At 46.8% G+C, this 13,960-nt stretch overlaps 1 protein-coding gene across 1 annotated transcript in view; it reads right to left on the minus strand.

Annotated features, from left to right (window-relative positions):
- DDX47 (DEAD-box helicase 47) overlaps positions 1–13,960 on the minus strand; it is a 58,167-nt gene that overhangs the window by 41,494 nt on the left and 2,713 nt on the right. Inside the window, exons 2-6 of the mRNA XM_029590468.1 lie at positions 10,668–10,761; positions 10,111–10,299; positions 9,660–9,731; positions 9,311–9,429; positions 3,688–3,759 (exon numbers count right to left, since the gene is read on the minus strand). Coding sequence (XP_029446328.1) covers positions 3,688–3,759; positions 9,311–9,429; positions 9,660–9,731; positions 10,111–10,299; positions 10,668–10,761 — 546 coding nt within the window. The remainder of the gene's footprint in view (positions 1–3,687; positions 3,760–9,310; positions 9,430–9,659; positions 9,732–10,110; positions 10,300–10,667; positions 10,762–13,960) is intronic.

Below are 13,960 nucleotides of genomic sequence, written 5' to 3' on the forward strand. Positions count from 1 at the left end.
CTGCATCCTTAGGCTCCGGCTCTTCCTCCCCCTCAACCCCCCTCAGGGGCTGGGATGGGCAGTCCAGATCCTCCTCCGGATCCGCCAGCGCCTCCGACGAGGAGAGCGAAGGCCCCTCCGCCCCCCTGGAACGAAGAGGCCTTGGCTTGGGCCTGGGCCCAGACAGCCCCCCTCCCCCCGTGTCGGATTTTGGGGCCTTGGCCGCTGGCGCTCCGCTCCCAGAAGCGGGGATCCCCGGAACTCTCTTCCGAGCCAGGCGGCGTGCTTTAAAAGCTTTATGCATGAGCAACACGAACCGCGAGTTAAATGAGGAGTCCGATGACCCCTCCTCCTCTCCCCCCTCCTCGGGGGAATCATCCCCAGGAGACCTGGACCCTAACGGCCCTTCCTCACTTCCAGACACCCTCTGGGGGGACAAACGTGGCGGGTCACGCACCTGTGCGGTGGTCTGCCGGCCCGCGCTAATTTGTGCCGCCTGCGCCGACAAAATGGCTGCCGTTCCCGCCGAAACCGCTGTTAAAATGGCCGCCGACCCCGACGAACTAGCCGCAGACCGCTCCGTAAACGCTGACACCTCGCGGTCTTGCCTACTCCGCCGAGGCCATCGCCGACCCCCCTTCTCCGCCGCCCACGCACACAGAACAGAGGCTGTCGCGCGACAGCCATCCCGCCGCGGACCCGCAGGCCCTGCACGATGCCTGCCGAGGCATCCTTCACACTGCCGCGGCGAACGGAGGCAGAGAGAGGAAAAAAAAAATCAAAGTTTCTCCCCGGATCGGCGGGCCCCAGTCACCGCGAGCAAGCACAGCCTAGCAAGCACAAGCACACACACCACACACAGCACACAAAATAAATGAAAACAAATTTTTTTTTTTTTTTTTTTTTTTTTAAACTGCTTACCTCGGATCCGGAGCCGGCTGGGGGGAGTGAGCCGGGACCCCCGGTATCACCCCCAGCTCTGTGGAGCCGGTACGTGGGGCTCTCCCACTCCTCGGCTGCCTCTACCAGGGGGAACAGTCCCCTCAGGACCCTAACTTCCCCTGGGAGGCGGGGATTGGGACCAGCAGGCAAGCCTCTGCGGTCCCTTCCCACTAGAAAAAAACCAACAAACTTTCCTACCTTTTTTTTTTTTTTTTTTACAAAAACCACCTAACCAACGTAGGCCTAACACAGACTGTAGGTTTTGCACCCTCTCCACCTGCTAGGAGACAGAAGAATACTGCCAGACTGTAGGTGGCACCAGCCTATATGTAGGCGGAGTTTTTGTTTATAAACTTCTGTCTCCATCTGCTAGAGGGGGGGCAAAACCCAGGAGTCTGGACTGATCCTGGTACGTACAGGGAAGGGCATCTTTGTGAAGTTCGCCTTAGAAGTTGCATCCGCTGACCAGTTTCGCAACCATAGCTGTCTTCTGGCCACCACCACTGAGGCTGCTACTCTGGCAGAGGTACACACTAGATCCAAGCTTGCGTCCGCCAGGAAGGCTGCGATTGGGGTTCGATCACCTCTCCAGTATGCACTCCAGAGCTATCTGCTTCTCTCTCAAGGAGCAGACACGAGCAAGCCACCAGGGTACAGCAGGAAGCAATCTGCAGTCTCACCGCTGTCGCGTTGAAGACTTGCTTAAGGATGGATTCTAACCGCCTATCGTGAGCATCCTTCAAAGCAGCCCCTCCCTCAACAGGGATAGATATTTGCTTCAAGATGGCACAGACTAGGGTGTCCACTTTTGGAAAACGCAGACATTCCTTAACCACTGGGTCCAGAGGATACAAGGCCTCCAAGGACCAACCTCTTTTAAACTTGCCTTCAGGGCATCCCATTCCAGGTCAATCAACTCCTGGATGGCTTCCAGCATCAGGAAATAGCAAGAGGCTTTCCATAGAGACACCAGGATGGGGGTCCTCTTTGGCTCCAACATAGGGTCCCATGCCCTTAACTCCCAGAATCTTCAGGGTCTGGGAGACTGGTGCCGATAATTCATCTCTGTGGAAAAATTGAAGCATGGTCCGGTATGGCTCCAGGCCTGGAGGGATTTCCCCAACCTTCGAGTCCCTATCATCGTCTGTGGTGTCTGGGTCCCTGTCAGGGATACTCTTGGTGAGGCGACGCATGTCTTGAGGTATGCTGAAAGGACTGGGAGGGTGAGGCCTTCCCAGCTCGGGTTCAGCCTGGGCAAGTTCAGGGGCAGGGTCTGACTGCACCTGGACAAAGGCTTGGAGGCCCTGAAAAAAATTCCAACCAGCAGAAGGCCGCCAGATCCATATTTGTCCCAGGATGAACCGGGGTAGGGGCCACTGAAATGCCCTCTCCCAGGGAGGACGCCACCACAGAATTGCTCAGGTCCGGGGTGCTGCCAGATAAGGTTGTGGCTGACCGTCCTCTGACTGGGATGGGCCGAGCTTGGAGAAGTTTTGAGAATCCAGTCCTCCCTGGGCCTCCTCACAGTGCTGACATAGGCAGGATTCCAGGTCAGACTCTGCGGCCCTAATATGGCAGGCCGCGCACAGAGAGTGTTGTCTTGACCTTCTTTGCTGCTGGGGCCATAACCTCTGTAGCTTGTGCGTTTAGCCGCGCGCAAGATGGCGGCACCCTGGATTGTCACCGAGCCTGAAGCGGGGCCTAGCCCACCAGGGGGACCGCTCAACCCCTTCAGAAACCCCCTTCCCTCGCCCACATGAGATCGGAAATGATATCGGTACGGCGCTCCGAGCAAGGAGACTGGAGAAAACACTTACCAAAGCCCTTCCATGTTTCTGGTTCGTGGGAGTTCTTCTCTATTTACCTGGTCTCAGTGCTTACCAGCTGAGTTCAGAGACAGCCTCCGGCTGCGGAGGGAGAGGGCTTAGGTCTTCACCACCGTGCCCGGCTTCTGCACCCGCTGCCTTTCAGCTGCTTCAGCAGCAAAGTCCACGCTGGGAGGCGGCTACCGGACCAAGGCACACCTCTGAGGGATCTCAGAAATCGCCTCAGGAATTCTCAACTGGGGTAGGGACCCTTAGGTATCACCGCAGGAGAGCGGGGCTCGATCTTCTTTTCAATTTGAAGGTAAAATTTCTCCTTTAGATTAGTGCTGTAATCCCGTTAGACACTGCTGCTAGTGTGGGGATAGGGTCCACATCTGCTAGGAGACGGAGAAATACTGAATGGCTGAGGTCACTGCAGGGGTATATCTAGGGTGACGTCAGCTTTGAAACCCGACTGTCTCCATCTGCTAGCAGGGGAACACATGGTCCCATTGGTCCTGAGTCCATCTGGCTACACGCTAGGAAATACTGGATTATCTCATAATGAGAAAATAAAACAGCAAGCAGCTTTTGCCTATGTAAACCAGTCAAATGAAAGCTTCTAGACAATACTGAACAATAAACACAACAAAAAAAAAAAAAAGCCAGAGATCAAAACTGAAATTTTGAAATGGTCTCAAATGCTGGCACTGCAGGCTCGGCTTTCAGCTCATCTTGTAGTGAAGCACAGCAGCTTGGCCAATATCACTGAGAATGACTAAAGTCATAGGACCACATCTCCTGCACAAATAGATCCACCACCAGGAAAGTCAAATCGCCCCTGATATATTTGGGATTATCGTGCATCTATGCAAGAGATGTACATAGGCTGTGCTCTCAGCCCAGGACATTGCTCTGTAATCAGTGAGCCTGCAGGCTCTGCTAGGGCCACTGTACTCACTTTCTTGGTCATGGTGGCTGAGAAGAGGAAGGTCTTTCGGTCTCTGGGAATTACCTTCAAGATTTTGTCCACCTGCAAAACGAAAGATGAAACATGCTGATACCAGGACAAGAAAAAAACCCGAACCTTAGTATGAGATCGTCACACAGGCTAAGTGTGAGGAAGCAACTGGCAGGGAACAGCAAAGATTCAAGCTGGCTGAATTGAGCTTTCCTGTCCCATAGACAGAGGGTCAGTGCACTGCTGGATTTGCAATAAGAAACTGAAGTCTGCATATCACTCATGAAAGTTACACGACACACAGTCTGAGGGCCAGTGAGCAACTATGGAAACTTTTCATGAAAGTGGGTTGAATTTATGTAGCATCTCTCCAGACTATGTCTGCTTTAGGACTGAAACTACTTTGCTCTGCTTCCTCACAACTTTTGGCCTTAACGGCTATGAAGCTTCTTGTATGATGAGGGAAACAGAATATGTATTGGATTATATTCCACACTAACTACCTATGTAAAGAAAAAACAAGAAACAACCCCTTCAAAAATAAGATTGTCAAGAAAACTGTAACAATTTGAGTTTCTTACAGAAACACAGAATAAGACAGTAAATATGGACCATTAGGTTCCTCTCGTCTACCCAATTTCATTTCAGATGCAATGACATAAATAGGAAAATTGGTTCTTACCTGCTAATTTTCATTCCTGAAGTACAACAGATCAGTCCAGACAAGTAGGTGTATGCATCCCTACCAGCAGATGAAAGCAGAGAACAAAACTGAGGCACTGCTACGTAACTGAGAGTGCCATTTGCAGCCCCCCAGTATTGACTTGTAACCAAGCCAAGATGACTGCGTTAACAAACCTTCATCCACACTAAGGGCGAACAGAGACTTAAAGCTGGAGCCCCTGGAACTAGGCCCTCTTGAGTTAACAGAAAAACATATATCCAACTAAGTACACGGCTCATTACTCTGTCTATATCAAACCTCAGCTCAGCAACATCCAGAAGCAAGGAAGTCTTTCGAAATATGGAGGTGTGTCTCTGGACTGATCCGTGGTACTTCAGGAATGAAAATTAGCAGGAAAGAACCGATTTTCCTTTCCTGTTCATATCCCAGATCAGTCCAGACAAGTGGGATGTACCAAAGCACCCCTACATTGGGTGGGAACCTGAAAGACACGCACACAATATCTTCTCACCAAATGACGCATCCTCCTGTGCCCTCACGTCTAAACGAAAATGCCTGGTGAAAGTATGATGCAAGAACCACACCGCCAGTCTACAAATCTCCAGAGGAGATAACAAATGACACTCTGCCCAAGAGGCTGCTTGCACACTAATAGAATGTGCTTTCATTCCGCCTGGAACCTTACACTCCTTACAAATATAAGCAGAGCAAATGGCCTTCTTCAGCCAACGAGAAATCATGGCCTTTGAGGCCTAGTCTCCTTTCTACAAGCCATCGAACACCACAAAAAAGGTGACCGCCTCAAAGACCTCCAAACACTGCAATAGAGTCCGGACAACCAAAAAATGCAACACTCTCCTGGGAAGAATCCTTAGACTACTCTGGATACGCCGGAAGATCCAACATCTGAATAACATGAAAAAAAGAGGACACTACCTTCGGCAAAAAAAACGAGGGAACCATCCGCAACGTAACCCCGTCATCATAAATTTGCAAGAAAAGGTCCCTGCACGACCCTGCCTGCAGTTCCAAAATCTGCCTGGCAGAACATACGGCCACCAGAAACACTGCCTTCAACATCAGGTCCTTCAATGGCGTCCTTCTCAAAGGCTCAAAGGGCAGAACTAAATAGGGGTTCCAATCCGGACACACCTTCCGCAATGGAAGCCACAAATGCTTGAACCCCTTCAGGAATCAAAACACATCAGGTTGGGAGGCCAAAGACCTCCCCCCACAATTTACCCCTAAGGGAACCCAGAGCGGATACCTGTACGTGGAGGGAACTATAGGCTAGACCCTTAGACAATCCCTTCTAAAAAAAAAAAAAAAAAAAAAGACAGGATCTGAGGAAAGTCCACGGACAGAGGATCCAGTCTCTGAAGGCGGCACCACGACAAGTTTCTGAACCTGGAGCAGCGTAGAAATGACCTATTCCAAATATCCTTCCAGACAAAAACGCAGCCTTTCAAAGGCCAAGGTGCGAGACAGAAGTGATCCTACTGATCAGAAAATATGGAAACTTGCCGAATCTGGCATGGCAGATGGGCCAACCTGAGGGGCCCATCCACTGTTAAATGTACCCGATCCGCGAATCACAGGTGCAGTGGTCACTCTAGCATCACCAGCACCCTGGAAGCGACTCTACGGGCCACAGAACTCACCTGACGAGCAGCCACGGAGGAAACACATACAGAAATATCCCTGCCAGCCAAGGGCACACCAGAGCATCTAGCCCCCACTGCGCCTACCTCTTGTCTGCAACTGAAAAAACTTGCTGCCTTGACATTGGCATCATTGCCAATAGAACCAACTGGGGAACATCCCCTCTAGCACAAATGTGATTCCATGCCTCCGGGGACAACTCCCATTCCCCTAGATTCAACCACTGCCTGCTGAGGAAATCCGCCTGCACACTGTCCGCACCTGAGACATGAGAATGCGCTATTCCCTCTAGATAGAAACTCAGTTTAAAACAAATAACTTTCGAGCTTCCAGAGCCTCCACTTGACTCTTCGTCCCACCTGTCGAAAAATGTATGGCACCATTGATACACTGTTCGAGAAGACCCAAATCATCCAACCTCTGATCTAGGGAAGGAAGGCCTCCAGTACCCAAACCGACCCTTGTGTTGAGGTGATTGATGGACCAGGACCTCTGCTCCAATGACCAAAGCCCTTGGGCAGATCGTCCCAGGTATACCACTACCCAACCTTCGAGACTGACATCTGTGGTCACCACCACCCAATCCAGGTCTACAGATCCATTCCCCTTATCAGGTTGCAACACAACAGCCACCATGATAGAGTGGACCTGGAATCTCGCAGAAGAGGCAAAGGCAGAAGATACTCCTTGGACGGACAGGGGATTCTCCTGGGACAGGAGCGCATTCTACAATGGTCTTATGTGCGAGAAGGTCCACGGAATCAAATCCACGGAAGCCATAGATCCCAGAATGTGTAAATCATCCCAAACCATTGGGACTGATACCCTGACCGGGGTGAGACATAACCTGCCCTTCTGGGTACCGAAGAGAGCTCCCCCCAGAAATTCCAATGACTGGGAAGGCACCTGGTGACTCTTCGCCACCTTTATCACACAACCCAGCAACCGCAAGGTGCTCATAACTCACTGAAGAAACCTCATGCATTCCTCCTCAGTCTACACAAAAATGAGCCAATTGTACAGATACAGATGAACCAACACCCCTTCTCGTCGAAAGGCTGCTGCCACTACCATCATCACCTTCGAGAAGGTATGTGGTGCTGAGGCCAAGCCGAACAGAAGAGCTTGAACTGGAAGTGCTGGCCCAACATTATGAACCGAAGAAACTTCTGATGGTCCTATCAAATGGGAATATGTAGATACACCTCTGTCAGGTACATATTTTCATAGTTCTATAGTATGTGTAAGTGTGCATGTATTTTCCTCTCCCCCCCATGATTATGGATTTTGTATGCAGAGAGCTGCCCTTTTTCCTGTTGTATTGTATGTTTTGATTTGTAAATCTGCATTTCATTTGCCTTTTTATTTCTATAATGTTAATAATGGGAAAATTTAATAAAGAAAAAATTATTTAAAAAAGTGTTTGGTTCAGTTCTATCAAGACATATTGTAAAGATGTAACTATTACAGATAAAGAGATTGATAGATATTTGGATAAAATCTCTCTTCCTGTTCTCTCTCATGAAACACAAATCAGACTCGAGAAAGAAATTATGAGGATGTCCTATAAGCAATATGTTCATTAAAATTGAATAATTCTCTTGGCCTGGATGAGTTTACATCAAAATTTTATAAAAAAATTTAGTGACATCATTGTGCAGCCTTTGGTTAAGGTTTTTAATTTTTTTGTTTCACAGAGTTCTTCCTTTTCTATGATTTAGGCTGGAGTAACAGCTATTGTCAAACCAGCTAAAGATAACATTTTATGCAGTTCTTACAGAGCCATCTCACTTTTGTCAAAACTCAGTCTGCCTCTCCTCTGGACCATTTTCTGTTCAAATCTCCCACTTCAAAAGGGGCTGGAAGACCCTGAGCAGATCCTGGGTCTTCTAGCCCCTGTGCTAGAAGTGGATCTCGTGCCATAGAAAATGCCTGCTGCAAACATCTAAAAAATTCTCATGGAACAGCTATCCAAAACAGAGAGGAAGTTTCCACTGCAGGAGAAGAAGCTGTTCCTTTAAAAGCTGCATCTGAATGTGAATCAAATGCTGATCCCTCTGATGCTTGCCCCTTGGGACTGAGAGGAGGGAGGCCTAGCTTGCCTTTAATCCCATGCTATCCTAAAATGGCCACCAATCCAGGATCTGAAAAACCAGCCCTGACAGAAAGAGGCTGCCTGGCTTGCTGCGCTAACACGGAACCCACTCCGGGGAGGGATGCTAATTCACCGCCCTGCAACTCTCTTGTCTCACTCAAACAAGCACGACATAGGTGAGACGCTCATCACTATTGAAGCTTCCTGATCCCAGAGCCTGAGCAGAGCATGGCCTTCTTCCTGCATTCTGCTGATGTTGCCATTATGGCTCTTTCCTGCTCTGCCTTCTGAACGGCACCGCCACAGTCGGGATAAGAAAAAATTATAATTACTCACCCTGAATCACCTTGCACAGCCGGCAAGGCCCCGATACTGAGGCTCCCGGCTGCTGCTGTCCTGTGGCTTAACTGAACACATTTGAGTTACTGTTTTACTTTTTCTTTTTTAAACTTTATGCCAATTAAAGTTCAAGTCAGAAGGACAGCAGGAAGAATAACCAGGCAATGGTGGGGGGCAGAGGCAGGGTGGGACTGGGAAGAAGCGACAGACACAGAAGAGACTCCCAACCAGAAGTCTGGAAGCCCCCTGTCTCAGGTCCTGCTCATCAGAGGGAGGAAGGGCTCAGCTTTCACCTCAGAAGCTGCCTCTTATTTATTTATTTTTTTACTAATACTGTCCTAAGGTACTGGCTCAGCCAAGGGAGGGACAGTTGGTCTTTCACCTTAGGAGCTGCCCCCAAGAGAATTTCCTATTCAGCCTAACCAGGCCTAAGACTACAACACAGGATACACACTTATACCATCTGCTAGAAACAAAGAATTCCGGCAGGCTAAGGTCAGCATGGATGCATATAGGGGTAACATCAGGGAGCTTATTAATCTCTGTCTCCATCTGGTGGTTGGGGTGCATAACCTGTTTGTTTGGACTGGTCTGACCGATGAAGAGGAATGACTGAAGTAAAGTATAGGGAGACTCAATATTGGAGCAGGAAGGGTATGCAGCACAAAGCAAAGAATTATTAAAAACAGACAGTGTAAAACACACACACACACTCTCTCTCTCTCTCTCTCTCTCTCTAACACACCCACCTTCGAACTGCTAACCTTCTCAGAGAGGCACTGCTCTAAACATGCCTTAAACAATATTTTGCAGCACACATACAAGAAAAGCACACATCTCACCTCAGTCTCAAAGTCCATATTGAGGATGCGGTCAGCCTCATCCATCACCAGATACTTCAGGGCCCGCAGGTTAAAGCCCTTTGTGTTCTCCAAATGATCAATCAGGCGGCCAGGAGTCGCTGACAACAGAAAAGCAGAGATATGGCAAGAGGAGGATCTATGTCAGCAGGCATCCAGCAGTATGGGTGGCCTGGAGGACAGGCAGTCTCATACGCCCATAACAGACACGTCCCCACCTCTCCCACCCACTTGCAGAGGGGACAACTGGTGGCAGGAGGACAATTGTCACAACATTACTCTCAGACAGGAGCATCTCAAGCTTAGGGGGAGAATGTAAAACATCTCTTACCAATCACAACATGAGGTTTCTTGGCAAGGGCCAGCGACTGAGACATCATGTCAATCCCACCCACAATTACAGCTGCAAAAGAGAAACCAAAAGGATGGTTAAAGTCACTGAAGGACAAGTGTTCCCCTTCTGCCAACAAACACTGCCCAATGGATATCACTTCTGGTCTCTTGGCATATACCTGTTAAAAATGAAGGCTGTACTATGTGAACAGGCTGCCACAAAAATTCTTTCCTCCTCCTCTCTCCATTATCCTCTTCTCTTTCTTGTTCTAGCACAGCCCCCCTATATGGTAGCCCTGCCTTCTTTCCCCTCCCCTTTCCTGATATGCTCACCTGAAGCTTTTTATGACTGTTTTTGATTGCTTTCTGCTCTAGGTCTCCCTTCACCACCCTCCCCCCCCCCCACCCCAAACACCCTGCCTGGTCTTGCACTCCCTTTATACACTCACCACTCTTCACGCCGATGGAGGAACCGAGAGCCTCAAACTGTTCAGAGATCTGGAAGGCAAGCTCACGGGTTGGGGTTAGCACCAGGGCAAAGAGGCGTTGTGGAGTCTCCAGCAGCGACTGCAAGATGGGCAGTGCAAAGGCGCCCGTCTTCCCAGACCCTGTCTCTGCTAGCCCAATGATGTCTCGACCTATGGGATGGGGTGGGGAAGGGAAGCTCAGGTGAAAAGTCATCTCAGGGAAAATCTTTATATCATAAGGAGTCTAAACCTCAGGCTGCCTGTCCTTTGTGACAGAGCTTTTCACAGTCTATAACTAAGTCTGCAAATCTATGAGATTCATTATATTCACAATGTAGATTTACATTAAAAAAAAAACCAAAACACTGCAGACACATTTATTTTTTTGTTTATTTTTCAGGTTAAATTTTCTTTTGCAGTTGGTGCCAGATTTCAGTCATAGTAACTTCTGAAGCTTGCTAGTCACATGGCCATCTATAGATGACAGCTGGTGGCCAAATCATGTTTGGAGGTCACTGGATTTCTGCCCCATTGCTTACCTTGCAGGGCCAGAGGTATGGCCTCCAGCTGGATTTTTGTTGGCTGCTTCCATCCCAGCTGTTCACAGGCTTCGCAAAGTACTTCTGTCACACCCTGATAAGAGAAGAGAAAAATTAAAACAGCAATGGTGGACTCCTGCCCCTTCTAACAGTGTCCTGATGTATCTTCTCCCTACGCATTTCAAATGTCTCTACAGTTGCAAACATGACAATCTTGTGTTTATTAGTGGTGATAGTGGTAGGAGGTAAAGAAGTGGGAGAGGGCTCAATAGCAGAAGGAGATAAGATTAGGAACAGTGGTAACCGTCAAACACTGGTAGTTTTCAAGCTAATGACGGCAAATGAGGACTGTAAGATCCATGTAGCCTCCAATTGCCTTCCTGTTGCTAGTGATAGACCCCATATAACCTCAGATTTTCCCTTCACAATTAAGGATCCTCTGTGCTTATCCCTGGCATCCTGGAACTCTTAAATGTTTTTTCCTCCACCATGCATCTGCCCACCTTTCTGAGAATAAATATTTTCTGATGTCACTCTTGATTCCACCCCCTTTGGAGCCCCAGGGATTGCTTGTTTTAGAACTTCCTTTCCATTTAAAAAAAAAAAAGTTTGCTTCTTTTTCCTCTCCTCTAAAAAGCATAACTACTAGGTCCTTATATCTTACTTATTAGTCCTTTGCACCATCTCCATCTTTTTTGAAGTATAGCCTCCACAAGACTTTTCACCAATGATTTGTGCAAAGGCATTATCACCTTCTTACTTCTACTGACAATATCTCTCATCATGCACCCTGGCCATCCTCTAGTTCTCACCTCCTCCATGTGGTTCAGAGACCTGCATGGTTAACTTGTAAGACAGAAGCTGTGACGAGAACATTTGGTCTGTTTGTGGCAAGGATGAGGAGGTAAACTAGTTCTCCGATTTCTACATGAACTGATGTGGACAAAGATGAAATTTTAGAAGAATCAGAAATATAATAGCCATTTTGGTTTCTCAAATGGAAGGGGGGGGAAATCAGTATCTTTGGGGTAATTTTTCAAAGCGTTATGCATATAAGTAGCCTCTACTTGCGTATTCCGTATTTTATAAAAGTCAAAAACGTGCATATTTTCATTCTCGCATGTACATATATGTGCATAAAAAAAGGGGGTGGTCTAGGGATGTTGCCAACATTTCTGCACGTAAGTTGCTATTTTAAAAGACAAGCATATAGATTTTCCAACTTACTCACATAAATTTATACCTGCTAATTATTTGGTGTAAATGTTATTTAACGTGTTTATTGTGAAGCACTAACTGGGTGAGAGGCCTCGATGACCTGGAGACGGACTGACAAACCGGTGGCTTAACTGGTAATTTACTTGACAAGCGTGTTTTAAATATATATCCAAATCACTGAAAGTCCTATTTTATTTTTGCTCATAAAATATACATGTATATTTTTAAAAAACAGATAGGAAAAGTATGTGTGGTAACGCTTTATATATATTTGTGCATAAGCCTAGACACGCATATAGACGTATTTTATAAAACATGCATTATCATATGCATGGGCTATAAAATACTAACATATATCTACTTGCGTCCATGTATGTGTGTATATGCTGCCACGTGCATTTGTTTGCAAGTTATCTTCTCTGGGTTTATATCTAAAACTGGAGTGCTGGGGCAGACGAGGAGCTTCATATTGCCCAGCATGTGAAAGCTTCTACTGAGCCTCATTCTGTGTTGAACACAAGGATGCAATAGCTCCCTATGTGAGACATCACTTGACCAAATCAATATTCCAGAATCCTTCATCCTGTTGGGAAAACATGTCCCAATCTGCAAAAGAATCTGCCAATCTCAGATCAGCTTCATCAGCTATTTTCAGACCTACAGACAGAACAATAATGAAAGACAATCATCTTCGACAGTGAAGAACTACCATTGACCACAGTGGAAAATATTGAGAAAACCGGTCTCAGGTCACCCCAATACACATCTTTTGCAATGGTCAGACAATTTTAAATAAGAAATGATCACACTCGCATTCAAAACTCATCTTTTCAGGTAAGAACAGTCCGTCAACTACAAATGGGTATATTTTGGGGGAAGACCTGAAAATTATTTTAAAAGGGTACAGTGTCTGAAAAATAATACAGAACCAACTTCAGCTTTGTCTTTTCTTGGGCCTGAGCGGCCCCAATGATTTCTTCTCTTTTGCATTACAGACACTGAATATACCAGAGCCCTCTACTTTCCAATTTATGCATTTATTTTTTTACATTGATACAACATGCTTATCTTGGATGCCTTACGACAAGCAGTGATGCAAGAGTGAAAAATGGCAAGGAGACATCAGCAATTATGTCAGTTTAGGGAAAGACAAGACAAACAAATTAAGCTTTTAGTTCAGATTTAATAGAGGAAGGAAGAGGAATCTTGGATATCAGAAGGAAAGTTATCCCAGGAGTAAGTAAAGAGAAGGTCCAAAATCTATTTTAAAAGAAGCTTATTTACTTCAAGTAGGACCTAAGAGGGTCCAACTTAAAGCTAGGGTTTCTCAAACCTTTCTGGCAAGTCCAAGGCTTGCCTCAATTTTCCTGTCTATTCTCCTGTGCCAGCTTTTCTTACTCCTTTCTTTCTAGCTTTTAGCAGAGACAATCATACATTACCAAGAGTATTTTACCAAGTTCCTCCTCCTACTGCAGGGCTTTCTCAGACCTGTCCTGTTGACCCCATACTCAGTCAGGTTTTCAGGATATCCAGAATGAATATGCATGAGGTAAATTTACATATAAGAATTTTTAAATAAATATTGGAAAGCCAGTATATACAAACAGAGTATGCATATTCATTTTGGATATCCTGAAAACTCAGACTGGCTGTGGTCTTCACCAGGTCAGGTTTGGGAATCCCCAACTTAAAGAATATAGAACTGGGGTAAGCAACAGTTTCTGCTGAAGTGCCAGCACTCATGCAACATTTCCCTTGGAAAGGTTTGCAGGATAAATATTAAGGTGCAGATCCAGCCATCAATGGCCTAGCTGTTTGAGGTCCATGCAACTAGACTGTGAATTCTGAATAGCTCACAGTGTCAGCATCATTTAGCAAGTGTCACATTGGACAGGATGTATTCACATATGGCACATTTTCCGAGAGCTGTTATAAAGAATAAAATCACAAAACATTTAGATAGACATGGTTTGATGGGATACAGCCAGCATGGATTTACCCAAGGGAAGTCTTGCCTAACAAGTCTCCTGCATTTTTTTTTGAAGTGGTGAATAAACATGTGGACAAATGCAAAC

The sequence above is a fragment of the Rhinatrema bivittatum genome, chromosome 2 (assembly GCF_901001135.1).
Source record: "Rhinatrema bivittatum chromosome 2, aRhiBiv1.1, whole genome shotgun sequence".
In the NCBI taxonomy this organism is placed as follows: Eukaryota; Metazoa; Chordata; class Amphibia; order Gymnophiona; family Rhinatrematidae; genus Rhinatrema; species Rhinatrema bivittatum.